At 46.4% G+C, this 13,274-nt stretch overlaps 1 protein-coding gene across 2 annotated transcripts; it reads right to left on the bottom strand.

Annotated features, from left to right (window-relative positions):
* Positions 1-2,799: 2,799 nt before the first annotated feature.
* MUC20 (mucin 20, cell surface associated) lies at positions 2,800-12,036 on the bottom strand. 2 transcript variants are annotated; one of them, XR_006726535.2, is made up of 5 exons: positions 11,782-12,036; positions 7,158-8,423; positions 4,999-5,107; positions 4,653-4,744; positions 3,108-3,147 (listed from the first exon to the last, which is right to left on the bottom strand). XR_006726535.2 is itself a non-coding variant. In XM_010959330.3 (4 exons), the coding sequence occupies exons 1-4, from the start codon at positions 11,855-11,857 to the stop codon at positions 3,085-3,087; spliced, it is 1,497 nt and encodes a 498-aa protein (XP_010957632.2). In that variant the 5' UTR covers positions 11,858-12,033; the 3' UTR covers positions 2,800-3,084. The 2 variants fall into 2 exon arrangements, 1 of the variants encoding a protein (XP_010957632.2); XM_010959330.3 differs by lacking the exon at positions 4,999-5,107 and having other exon boundaries at positions 2,800-3,147; positions 11,782-12,033.
* Between the last annotated feature and the right edge of the window lie 1,238 nt (positions 12,037-13,274).

The following is a 13,274-nucleotide window of genomic DNA, read 5'->3' as shown; positions in this document are numbered from 1 at the left end:
GCTTATATCAGTTGTCAATTTCTGATCCAATCAACAGTAGCCTGGAAAAGGCAAAACTACGGAGAGTAAAAAGCTTCAGTGGAAGTTTCTTGTCAGAAAAGTTCCACCTAATGTTGTCATCATGGCCTTGCGTTCTTTACCTCCTGAGTTTGTGCTGAGTCACCGGTGACTTTAGACAGGCCACCTTGTTTAGGCCCACACCCACCCTGCTGTTATGAGATAATGTGGCATTTCACCCCATATGTACACACCTTTGAATCTTAAATAACTGGAGAATTTTCTCCAGGCACTTCTGGTTCTTGCTAGTTTGGTAACATTACTTCTGCTAACTGGTCATCTCCAGTAATTCTCTCTCTGTCTCTCTCTCTCTGTCTCTCTCTCTCTCTCTCTCTCTCTCTCTCACACACACAGAAGCATAATTACACACTTTAATTCCTAAGTGCTTCTAATTGGTGTATCCCATATTTTACAAAATTTTTGCTTCCAATAATAACAGTAATCAGTACTGTATATACATGTATATACTTATTTAGAGAGAATTAAGATGAAAATTTCCACTTTATTAGGTATTATCTGTTTGAATAAATGTAAAGCAAGAAAAGAAAAACTATCCAAAAAAAAAGAAGAAAAACTATTTAAAAATTGGATTTATATAACAGCAGTGTTATGTAAACTGCTCTCCGTTCATGCCTCACTATAGTGCAGTTTAAAAATAATTATATCATTAAATTTATATTGTTACTTCAACATTGAATGCCATTATCTTACCAATCAGAGCTCATATTTAATGGTCATTTGCTCACATGGCCCATCACCTAAGTCATTTAGCAAACATTTGAGTGCCTTCCATGTGCAGGGGTCTGTGCTAGGTTCTGGGTTACAGAGACCAAAACCACATGGTGCATATCCTGAAGCATGTATGATTTTAAAAACTTAAACAAACCAATCATGATATAGCATATTAAGTGTTATAACAGAAACATAAAGAGACTAGTAAATTAGTTCCTCTTTAGGGAATTTGAGGAAAGCCACCACAAGAAGGTGCTGGATGAACTGAGCTTCTAAGCATAAGTAGGAGTTTTCGTCCCCCTACTAACTTTAATCCATGTGGGAAGAGACATCTTTAATCCCCCCACAGCACACAACACAGTCTTTCTTTTATTGTAGGTGTTGAACAAATATGCCAGCATGAGTGTTTGAATTATTTTTGTCCAACCTACTTTATAAAACTCATTCTGCCCCACACTTCTAGAGGAAGAGGGTGAAATGAATACACATACTTCCCTTTTTGGAGCAATATGCAAGTTGTCTTGCTGTTTCCTTCTTTACTTAGCAAATATTTATGTGCCAGGCTCTGTCCAAGACCCTAGGGATCCTGCAATGTGCAAACTCTTTCATTCTAGTTGAGGGAGAGAGATAATAAATAAGACAAATAAATAAAATATGTATTAGGTTAGGTTGTGATCAGTGTTATGAAGAAAAATCAAAGCAGAAGAGGGTGGTCAGGTAGACCCACTGAGAAGCTGAAGGAGGAGGAGGAGGAGTTAGCCAAGTGAATACCTGGAGGAGAAGCATTCTAAGCAGACTGAGCAATGCATGCAAAGGTCCCGAGGCAGGACTGTGCATTCAAGGAACAGCAAGGAAGTCAGTGTAGCTTGTGTGTCATGAACAAGTTCAAGAGGACAGCAGAGAGGTACAGATGGTTTACAGTTTTGCGGGCCATTGTAGGAATGTGGCTTTTTCTCTGAAAGAAATGGGAGGGTTTGGAGCAAAGGAGTGACATAGTCTGCCTTACATTATAAAAAGACAGCTCTGGCTGATGTACTGAACTAGACAAGGGATGGGGGACAAGGGTAGAAACACGGAGGCCTGGTGGGAGGATACTAGTCATCCAGGTGAGAGGTGATGGCAACTTGGACCACGGTGAGAGCAGTGGAGATGGTGAGGAGAGGTCACATTATGGGCGTATTTTGATGACAGTAGAGCCAACAGAATTTCCTCATGAATTGGATATAAAATGTGAAAGAAATAGAGGAATAGGAAATAGTTCCAAGGATTTGGGCTTAAACAACTGAAGGAAGTAATTGACATTAACTGAGATGAGGAAGACGCAGGTAGAGCAGGTTTAGGGGAAAGGTTAGTACTTTGATTTTGGAAATGTTGAATGTAAGGTATCTATTGGTGGAGATCCACTAGAACCATCCATGCGGAGAGGCTGAACACCTACATTAACAATAGTTGTATGAGATACAACTAGACAACTCTCGACAGCTAAGGGTAGGATGGATTTTAGACATTTTTTTCTTTCTCTTCCCCCCCCCCCCATCTCATTTCTTCTCCCCTCCCCTTGGTCCTTTCAGATTTTCTCAAAATTTTTAAATCATAAGCAAGTTTTACTTCTACCATAGAAAAAAATTAGCCACTTTTAATTTTAAAAAGTAACATGACAAGAGTTATGAGAAGAGGAATAATTAAGTATTGCCTGTGTTGAGAATTTGAAATTCAAGTCAACTCAACAAGCATTCTCTGTGATCTGACTATGGGCCAGGCACTGGGCTAAGTTCAGGTGACATCGATAAACAGATGTGGTTTCTGCTCTGAAGGAGCTCACAGCTCAAAAGGCTCCGGGGTCAGCCCCAGTTAGTGCTGTAATCAAGGTCCAAACCAGGAACCAGAGGAGCATAAAGGAGGGAGGTAGCAGTGAGGGTGCACTAAGTCCCAGTATCATCAAAATGTGTCCCTGGACCACAATGAGTGTAATTTTAATGTAGGATGGAAGCACACAGCAGGTAACAGATAGGTGATCAAGTGACTTTTTACTGAAACACAACACATGTGCCAGGGGAGGTTCCAGGACATCTGTGTAGGGGAAGACCCCCTCCCTACACACATACGTGAGGCATATGTGAGCCAGGGTCCCACTGCCCTGTAAGTAAGGGCAAGGCCTCAGGCCTGCTGATCTACGTGGGAAACTTCCAGGTACATCTCAAGCAGTAACATGGCTCCAGTCCTAGTGGGGCCCGGGCCACAGGCAGCACTGTCCCTCTTCAGCGCACGGCCATGCCGGGTCACAGCTGATGTTCTTCAGCTCCTCCTGACACGCAGCAGGGAGACACGGACGAGAGGCAAGCACAGTTCACGGTGGAGCTGGTGGGCAAAAGGATCAGGTGGTACTTCCAGCCCCTCTGACCTGTGAACTCACCACAGGCCAAGGACAGGAAGGGACAGAGGACATATAAGGAGGCCAGGGACACCTCCTGAGCATGGGTGAGGTGCTTCACGTCATTTAAATCTCACAGTAACCTCATTTAACAGGGAAGGGAAGTAATATGGAGTAACTTACCGAAGGTCACACTGTTAGGAAGTGGAATCTACACTCAGATCTACCAACCTCCAAAGCTTGTTGTTTGTCTGACCCCTGAGCCCCTCGCCAGTGGCCAGCTCCCAACAAGAACTGACGCCCAACACCTGCACGGCCTGGTTCCTGCACCTCATCTCCTGACCTGCTCCTATCTCCCTGGTTTCTTTCTGACCTCCTAAAATAGTTTCCAGTTTGAGGGGCTTGGGTCTGACACATTCCTGGCTAGGATTCAACTAGGATTCACACTTGCTACTTGGATCATCATGCACTGTGGGCATTTGTCATTTATTTGGCTGTCTCACTTCAAAACCCCAAGCCATGTTCAGGGAACTCCTTATTACAGGAGTCCTGATAGGCACCCCCTTCCACTAAGAGAACTTCAAGGGCCCAGACATTCCCTCTTCCCATCATCCCCTGGCAGCAAGATGTGGGCACAAGAGCTAGCCTGAGCTGACTCATTCTAACTTCCCAATGGCTCGCACCATCCCTCAAAGCCCTGATCCCAGAATTCCACACCCCTAGAAGCTTTGTCCAGTGATCTGGGTTTTAGGAGAATTTTCCCAACTTACTGTATAAATATAATCTTGGTCCCCATCTAGAGTTTTTTTCCCCCTGTCTAGCATGTCTGTTTCCTTTGGGGATTCTCCTTCCCATTCCATGTGGTTCCGGTCAGACTGTCAGTTGTGGTGGCTGTTCTAGTCAATGAGATCAGTCCTTCCCTAGTGTGATATGCAGATCTTGGGAGAGGGCAGTGCCTTTTGAATCTACAGCTGTCACAGCCACCTTTCCTTATATAAGAAGAGACTCAGGAACGAAGAGAGCAGAGCTGAGAGGAGAGAAAGAGGAAATCCTAATGATCAAGTTTGAGCTGCTGGATACAGCCATAACTGAAGCTGGATAGCCACTTCTTAGTTTCTTAGCCAATACCTTTTGTCTGTGTAAGCAATGATGAGTAGGGTGCAGCCACTTGCAACCAAAAGTCCTGCCTATCTGCCCATTAGTATCATTGACCTACTCCCAGGAGCCAGAAGGCCTGATCTTCCTAGGGCCTGAGGAATTTTGGTTGAGAGAAATAATTTTTTACATTGCAGAGAAGGGGAATTCAGAACTCGGGAAAAACAGGCAAAAGAAACGTCAGGCAGGGATCCTTAGATTTTGCTCCTAATTCTCCATAAGAAACTATACCCTCCCAAGTGTAGCAGTGGCTCTTTTGTATCCTGCAGATCTTCCCTAGAGTCCCAGAGAACCTCCCACTCTGCTCTGCTCCCCAGCACAGATAGTGCCCACTCACCTGCTGCATCAGCCTCTCCACCACTCTGGGGTCAGTGAGGTCTTCTGGGGAGTCTACACTCAGCCTTAGGAGGAGGAAGCCTCCATCCCCACCTGCAAGTTGAAAACAGTAGGAAGACGAAAATATGGGTAAGTCAGTTCAGGAATCAAGATGCGAACTGTGAGGGGTCTGGGGGAGGGTATATCCAGTGGTAGAGCACATGCTTGGCATGCACAAGGTCCTGGGCTCAATTCCCAGTACCCCCATTAAAAAAAAAAGATGTGAACTCTGCTACCCAGCTTCTGTCCCCCTTTTGCATACATGGGTTAATGTGTCTGTGTTCACACAGGATTTTACAGCTACTCACCACAAAGAGAAAGAGGATTTCTTCTCTCCAATAATTGGATGTGTCTTCCCAGCAATAATGAAGGAAATGGCTAAAGACCCAATCCACACTTGGAGAAGTCAAAAGAACGCTGTGAGGAAGGAGAAATGAAAGTGGATCTAGAATGTTCTCAAGGCCTGGAGGCCCTGAATGGGGCTGTCAGGGAAGGGGCCAGCCTGAGAGAATGCTGCAGAGAGGCCGGCTCTCTGAGGGGATGGGCTCGGCTGATTCGTCCAGCTCTAAGCTGGTGGAGGGCTTTCAATTCAGCCTTCCTGACTTAGCAGCTTGGTAGGCAACTTCTGTCTTTTGTTAAGCCCTGATCTTCCTGCCTTTACCTGCCACCCTGTAGTTGTTTCATCCTATCAGATTACTATTAGAATTGATCCAGCAACTGCACATCTAGAAGTTTATTCTACAGAAAATAACATATGTGAAAAATGTAAGATTTGCTGAAGCACTATTTGTCATAACAAAATACTGGAAAGAACCAAAATGTCCATCCATAAAGGACTGGTTAAGTAAATTATGGCAAAGCAAAATGGAATACTAGAAGCAGATCTGTGTTTATCACACATTCCCCTTGCATAAAAAGGAAGAGGAAAGATACTATCTATATTATATAGATATAGATTTCTTCTTTATGCTTCCATATACATATTTCACGTACAGAAGAGGAGTCACAAGAAAGTGATGCCATCGGTTACGTGTGCAAGGAAAACTGGCTACTTGGGGGACAGCGTAGAAGAAAGACATTTCATGGTGTATGTACCCTTTTACACTTACTGAATTTTAAATCATGTGAGTATATCATCTAATCAATAAATAATAAAGCATTTAAAAATATATATTAATAAATTGACTTTTTTTTTTAGGAAGTGTCCATGTTTGTTGTTTTTCTGTTTTTAGGTGGTGGGAGGTAATTAGGTTTATTTATTTATTAAAAAAAAGTTTTTAATGGAGGTACTGGGGATTGACACCAGGACCTCGTGTATGCTAAGCACACACTCTACCACTGAGCTATACCCTTCCCCCAATAAATTGAGCTTTTACAAGTAAAAGCACAGTGGGAGACTATGAGTCTTGGAATCAGACTTTCATTTGGAATCTCACTGCTACCTTTTTACCGTCTTTAAATCTGTTTCCTCATCTGTCAGATGGGGTGAATACCCACCTCAAACAGTGGTTTCAAAGGCTTAATTAGAAGAGATAACATGCAAACTCATAGTACACTGCCTGACATCAGAGAGAACGTTCAGCTGGTGCCAATGTTTACTGGTTGTGAAATACTTTTATACCATCTCTGCCTGAAATGCAAGATATTCAATAAAGCGGTTGTGATTAATATTATTTCACCTACTCAGAAAGATAGGGCAAGCTGAGGATACCGTGGGGATGAGACATGAGGACAGAGTGACTGGAAGTGGAAGTGAAGGCTACAGGCTGACTAAGAGCTGGCCTGACCAAGCAGCCTCTGACAAGGGACTTCTGCCCTGAGAAGTATCTGTTTTCTCAGAGATGTGACTTTAAATTCCCCAACTTTTACCCAATTAATTTATTTAGTTTAAATCACCATCTATGGCACCAATCCCAACATGTGCATCCAGCGAGCTCCACTTCCAAGAGGTCCCGGCTGCTCGGAGGGCAGCAACTGGGACCAGTTGCCCATATGGTACCTTCTGAGCACTTCTGGCTGAACCAGAGACTTTCAGAGCATGAGAGCTGTGTCTTAAATAAAATCTGTGTCCTTGCCTGGTACCCAATAGCTACTCAACAGTTATGCTCGTAGAAGGGCAGAGCTGGAAAGGACCTCATTGCAACCCCCTCCAGCTACTCGTGGAGAAACTGAGGCCCAGAGAGGGAGAGGGATCTGTCATAGGTCACTCAGGTGGTTAAGGGCTGAGACAAGGTCACAAACCATTTCTCCACACTGCCAACACTGAATTCTTCCATCCACCACCTTAGCCCTGCTTGTTTCTGATTTTGGTAAGAAGCACTTAGGAGATCATAAAGAAGCAGCATTAAAGACAGGACTCAGAATAGGCCTCTCAGTCCTTCCTTTCTCCCTGCTCCTTAAACATACAGACATCTTGGAGACTCCAAACCCCAAATCCCCACAGATCACACATGGGGGAGCCACTTACCTGCAGTGACATCTGTCCACCTTGTCTGAGCAGTGGTGGGCATGGCTGCTGAGGGCTTCCCCTGAGCTGTGCTGGTTGTCTTCAAAGTCTTCACTGAGGCTGTGGTCTTAGCTAAGGTGGTGCTTTTTTCTTGGCTGCTGCTGGCCGTAGTCAGATGGACAGAAGGAAGAGGGCTCTTGCTGATGGGAACAGTCCCACTAAATGTGCTGTCTGTTGTAGAAGGCTCTGAGAGGGTGGAGCTCACGATAGTGGCTACTTCCGAGAGGCTGTAGACTGTGGCTGAGAACCTAGCTGGGGAAGTCACTTTGCCCACTGTTGACCCAGCCCCTTTGGAGATTGTAACTGCTCCTGAGTCCTCTGTGTGGCTTGTTGTCTCAACAGAGAGCACTGAGTTTTCTTCTAAGGGGTTCATGCTGACTGTCACCAAGTTTCCACTGGGGGTGGTGGCCTTGGCTGCTGTTGTTTCAACTTCTGCGGTGCTATCGATGGTGGATGTGACATCAGGTGTGGCTGATGCTGTGGCACTGGCTGCTGACAAGACCTTAGCAGAGGTTGTGGTCCTGGGGAGGTGTGATCTTGCTTCAGTGGAGTCAGGCAAAGCTGACGTCTCAGGGGCAAACAGGGCCTTTCCTCCCGTGGGGCTGTGATCCACATCTGAAGTCCTAGGGACGGGGGCAGTTGTTTCTATATCTAGAACGCTGCAGTTGGTAACCTCGATGTTGGTGATGTTGTTGGCAGCCAAGGCTTTAGCCAGAGCAGTGATGTCAGGGGACAGGCCTTGGAAGGAGGTGAAGGCTGAAGCTGAGCTGTCAGAAGAGGCACTGCTCTCCGAGGACAGGGCCTCGGCTTCTGCGGAGGTGTGCGCCCATGTCAAGACATTAACCATGACTCTCTTTGCCTCTTCAGAGCTGTCAAAGGTGCAAAGGATGTCAAAGATGGCTTTCAAGAGATGATCGCATGTAACAGTCTCAGCTGCAGTCACTCCACTTCCTGTGGGGCTGCCGCTTGTGGCTGATGTTTCCACAGGAGTAGTGATCACAACCGTAGACTTGGAAAGCGTTCTTTTTATGAGGGCCCTGATCTGTGTTGCAGGAAAAATGGTCTCAGTTTCCCTGGTCTCTGCTTCCGAAATGATGCTGTCTGGGATTAAGGTTCTATCAGAGGTCTTAGTGAGGTCAGTGGTCCAGAAGACTCCTTCAGAGCTTGTCCTGCTCCCCGAAGTCACAGCAGGAACCTCTGTGTGGCCTGATCCACTGGTACTGGGGCCTGTGTTGGGTAAGACCAACTTTGTGAGCTGTGAGTCCCAGGCACGGCCTTCACACAAGCTCTTGTGTTTATGCCCTGGGCACTGCTGGGATTAGGGTGGGGAGGGGGGATGTTTTACCCTCTTTTTTTCTATATATTCAAGGAAGAAGGAAGCACTGTCAGGAAGCCCAGTCCCACGTGGCAGCCGCGGAACTGGAATCACCCTGACGGATGTCCTCTGATGGCCCACTTGAGGCAAGCAAGCCCCAGAATCTAGTTGATTATTAGCCTGAAGTCATCAGAGCAAATGTGTGAGGCCAGGATCCAGCTTCAAGGGGGAACAAAGAAGGTAGAAGTCCAAGTGAGCCAAGACTGTGGAGCAGCCACCATAACTCTCGGAACTTTCTGAAAGAATCCTTGTCACTTTTCTATCAATTCTTTCCTCATCCAGTGAATGTTTCCTCATGGAAGTAAAAACCCTTCAAACACAAGAAACACCTGTGCTTTTGTGTTTATTAGAGGTAGCTGGGGGGACTGGGGGAGAGGAAACTCCAAGACAGTGTGGATGGTGGCTGCCACAAAAGAGGGGAGCAGGCAGAGTCCCTGGGGCTCTAGCAAAGGAAAAAGGCAAGCTCCCCACCCCTGCTCAAGCCTCTCCTGAATGGGGGCCTGAGACGACAGGGATGAGACCCCAGCACGACAGAAACGACATACCAGGCATCTTCCACAGGTAACAGAGAGCCAGGTGAGGCAAAACTGCACTTTTAGAGAGATGCCGCTAGTGTTTCTCCATAGGACAGAACATCTCTGCTTGCTTGGCCAACCATCTGAGGCTGTGTGACTGGAGGGCCAGCAGGTACTCACTGCCTGGGGCAGGGAGGCTACAGCAGGATCCTTTATGGGCTGACAAGAGTGCCTCTCCTGTCTACCAAGGGGGAAGAGCTCTCTCTGTAAGTGAGCCAAGGTGCCTCTTGAGAAGTGTTGCCATTTTAGCAAATAAAAATACATGATGCCCAGTTAAATTTGAATTTGAATTTCAGATAAACAAGGAATTATTTTAATGACAAATAATTTTTAGTATGTGTATTTCTTATGTAATATTTGAGACATACTTACAGTTTAAATACTTCATTACTGAAATTCAAATTTAAGTGGAAGGCTTGTCTTTCATCTAGTAACCCTACTCTTGGAAGGAAAAGATCAAAATATAAGCCCCCTTTTTCAGGGTTCTGATGGTGTAGGATGGCCTTTCCTGAAATCTACTGGCTCAAAAGAACCCAAGAACCCAGAGGAAGCTCAGGACCACGAGGTCACCTCTACCCAGGGTGTCAGGACTGGTCCTCAGCTTGTCCTCCTGTGTCTCCTACTGAATGATGAAGGAGCACTGGGCCAGGAGGCAAAAGACTGGGTTCCAGCTCCACATCTGTTGCTTACCAACTCTGGAGTCTGATGATTTACTGGTTCAAATCCTGACTCTGTCTCCTACCAGCAAAGCCAGCAGTAGACATCCCCAAGCCTCCATTTCTTCCCTTTTGAAAGAGGGTCACAATACCTGCTTTGCCAGGTGGTAAGGGCCAGAGAAGGGGAATCAGGAAGCTCCAGAGCCTGCAGGTGGTTACTAAGCATCCCTCTCTGACCACGTCCACTCAAGGAGTCACTTGAGAGCACACACCTACTTTAACACAGCCTGAGTTTCAGGCTGTACCCACAGGCGTATTAGGTGGGTCATGGCATCTACACACACAAATCACACTTTTACGGGAATAGACTTCCTTCTCCCCACTTCAAAGCCTGAGTTATTTCTCTGGGCCTCCACAGTCCCCACAGATGGAGGCAGAGCCTTTCTGTCAGCCCACACAGCCAGAAGCCCAAACTGTGGGTTCTGTCCACTGACCCCTCCTGCCACATTTTCTTCCCTTCCTGAGAGCCTGGTGGTGTTATCCTGCTGTGAAACCTCATGCTTCCTAAACCCATAGCCCCTTCATCTCCTGCATTCTCATAGCTAAGTCTCTTACCCATCAGGGGTCTTCTCAAACAAAGCAAAGCCCACCTGGCCCTCTACAGCTCTAGAATGTTGCAGCTCTCCTGACCCATTCCTCAGATCAAACTGGTGCGGAGGAAAGCATGTGGACTTTGGACCTTGAGTTTGAATCCCCTCTCTGCTGCTTGCTCTGCTGCTTATCAACCTTGTGACCCCACCAAGTCTCCTGGCTCCAAGCCTGCATTTCCTCATCTGTAAAACGGTACCCCTATTTTATAGGGTAGTGAACATTGCATTAAATTAAATGTTAAGTGTGCAGCACAAGCCTGGCAGAGCATGAGTGCATGCTGGAGGCAGTGTGGTCCAATGGTTAGGGGTGTGTGTGTGTGTGTGTGTGTGTGTGTGTGTGTGTGTGTGTGTGTGTGTTGAATAAAATCCTGGCTCTGCAGATAAATTACTTAATCTTGGTAAGAAGCCTCGGTCTGCTCACCTTGGGAACGGGTGGGGGCGTGGGGAGGGTAAGAATGAAAATTGTATCCATCTCACAGGGTAATTGTGAGGATTAAAAGGACAGTGATGGGAGTATATGGGAAATCTTTGCACTTTACTCTCAATTTTGCTGTGAAGCTAAAATTGCTCTTAAAAAATAAAGCCTTTAAAAAAAAAGATGATGCATGAGAATGATTTGAAAGTGTAGTTTCCTTGTTTGTAACATGTGTACCTCCCTAGTGAGGAATGTTAACAGTGGAGGAGGCTGTGAGGGGTGGGCAGAGGGTACATAGGAAATCTCTGTACTCTCTGCTCAGTTTTGCTGTGAACCTAAAACTTCTCTATAAAATTAAGTCTCTTTTTAAAAAAGATAATGCATGTGATAAGTTCAGCACAGTTCCTGTTACAGATCAATGTTCGCTCTCCTCTCTCATAAAAGCCTTGCCTCTCTCAGGATTCACTCTCCGCAAACAGTCTGTTACAGTAACACTTTTCACACAAAAACTGTTTTTTAAAGGAAATCCGTGCTAGAAAATAAACTCGGAGGAGAAAGAATCTCATCAAGCCATATTCTTTGGCTTTATTCAGATTTTTATCACTAGCCTGCACTTCCCTGCTCCCCCGCACTCTCCCTGCTCTAAGTATTCACACCCCTACGGGCATAAAGACAAACCTACAGCAACTTCACAATGACATCATTTGTATGGACTGCAGGTCATACATGCTTAAGCTGACCCATTGCTACCCGCGTACTCTTTATCAACCACAGTAATACTCCACATATGGCTTTAGGGTTGATTGTAATTAACCCAAGAGAGCTACCCTCACCCACAAAGGGCTGCAGTACAGTAACTCCCACCCAGAGCCCTGTCCGGAGAGAAGTGCACAGGCCTCCTCTCACCTCCTTACCTGCAGAGCTCCTGGGGGCCCCAGCCCCCAAGTAGAAGAAGAAAAGGGGCAGAGTCAGGCCCCAGAAAGAGCCCATCCTGGCTGGGGCTCCGGCCACCACTGCCCAGCAGACCTGCCACTGCCTCTCACTGCCACCTTTCCTGCTTCCTCAACCCGGGGAGCAGGGGCGGGCCACCTGCCTAGGTGTGACTGGGTAGTTTCCAGGATGCAGCCAAGTGCACATGCTGAGAGCTGGCAGGTTGTGTGACAGAGTTGTCAACAAGCTAACCCTCCTGCCCGCCCTTGCCCACTGACCTCTCCTCTCTGAAGTTTGATTTGAAGATATGGTATTTCCATACTGATATTCACCCCCTGGGTCCTGCAGCCAAGGAGGCTGTGGAAGATGTTGTTTTACACACATTTCCCCCTTCCCACAACCTCTCCCCCCTGCCCTATCCCCTTGTGCTTGGGGTTTGGGATTTTAGTTAGAGAGATCTGGGTTTTATTCCTAATCTTAGACTTTATTAGCTCTATAATCTAGGGCAAATTAAAGAATTTTCAGAACCTCAACCTCTTGATCTGTAAAATGGGCATAATCCTTACTTCACTGGGCTGTTATGTGAGATCACATGAGATAGTAAGGCTCTAACATAGTGTCTGCTACATACTCGGTGCTCACCGAGAACATATACATCTCAGGTGTTCAGTAAGTGAGTGAGAGCCCTGACATCCACTCTGATCCTCAAGCAATAGAGAGAAAAAACAGCCCCCTGAGGTCTGGAGGAGACGACTCTCCAGTGTAGGGCAGGACTGATCCTTAACATCCTTCTGTCTTCACATCCTCTGATCCTGCATCCCAGCCAGAGCCAGGACCATGTCCCGGGCCAGACTGGAGGTGCGGGGTGGGGAAGAATCTGGCTGGAAGAAGGGAAAGGGAAAGGTGATGATCTGAGTTCCAGGGCCTGGGAGGAGGGAAGTGTGAGGGTGACTTGGGGATTTGGCCACAAGGAGTCAATGAGGCTGCAGAATATATTTCCAAATGCTCTGCCGAAGAATCTTATCCTCTCAAAGTTCCAAGGCCATAAGCTGTATGGCCACAGCCAGTGACCTGACAAAGTACCTTGGGAATTTCAGGGCAAGAGTTTTGTGATGAAAGCAGCTCTAGAGTAGAGGAAAGCTTGTTGGACCAGCGTCAAGAAATCACAAAATTTCATGGCTGGAATGTACTTTAATGTGGAATCAAAAGGTCTAGTTTCTGTTTCCAGCTTCTTCCTTAATGGTAGCCCAGGAGCTGTGTAATCTTGGAAAAGTTATTTGCCTTCTCTGGGCCCCTGTCAATAAGGCCTCTGAGGTCCTGTTGGCCATGAAGTCTGAGGTCCTACATTTGGTGTGAGACACTGTCTTCTAGAACTTCACCCTGTGTTGGGATAAAGGGCTCTGCAGTCTGGAGGGAGAAGAGAGTCATTCCAGGGCATCGAGGAAGGAAGACTGTATGAGAAGGGGCTGAGGGGGTC

The sequence above is a fragment of the Camelus bactrianus genome, chromosome 1 (genome assembly GCF_048773025.1).
Source record: "Camelus bactrianus isolate YW-2024 breed Bactrian camel chromosome 1, ASM4877302v1, whole genome shotgun sequence".
NCBI classification, from domain to species: Eukaryota; Metazoa; Chordata; class Mammalia; order Artiodactyla; family Camelidae; genus Camelus; species Camelus bactrianus.
The sequence above is the reverse complement of the archived record's forward strand: the minus strand, read 5'-3'. Positions and strand labels throughout refer to the sequence as shown.

What these genes read in the sequence shown, in the direction of transcription:
- MUC20 (XM_010959330.3), bottom strand. Translation starts at nt 11,857, where the DNA reads ATGGGCTCTTTCTGGGGCCTGACTCTGCCCCTTTTCTTCTTCTACTTG. An exon ending in GGCCCCCAGGAGCTCTGCAG is followed by an intron (nt 8,424 to 11,781) that starts GTAAGGAGGTGA and finishes TACCCAACACAG; the next exon opens with GCCCCAGTACCAGTGGATCA. An exon ending in GTGGACAGATGTCACTGCAG is followed by an intron (nt 4,745 to 7,157) that starts GTAAGTGGCTCC and finishes TTCAACTTGCAG; the next exon opens with GTGGGGATGGAGGCTTCCTC.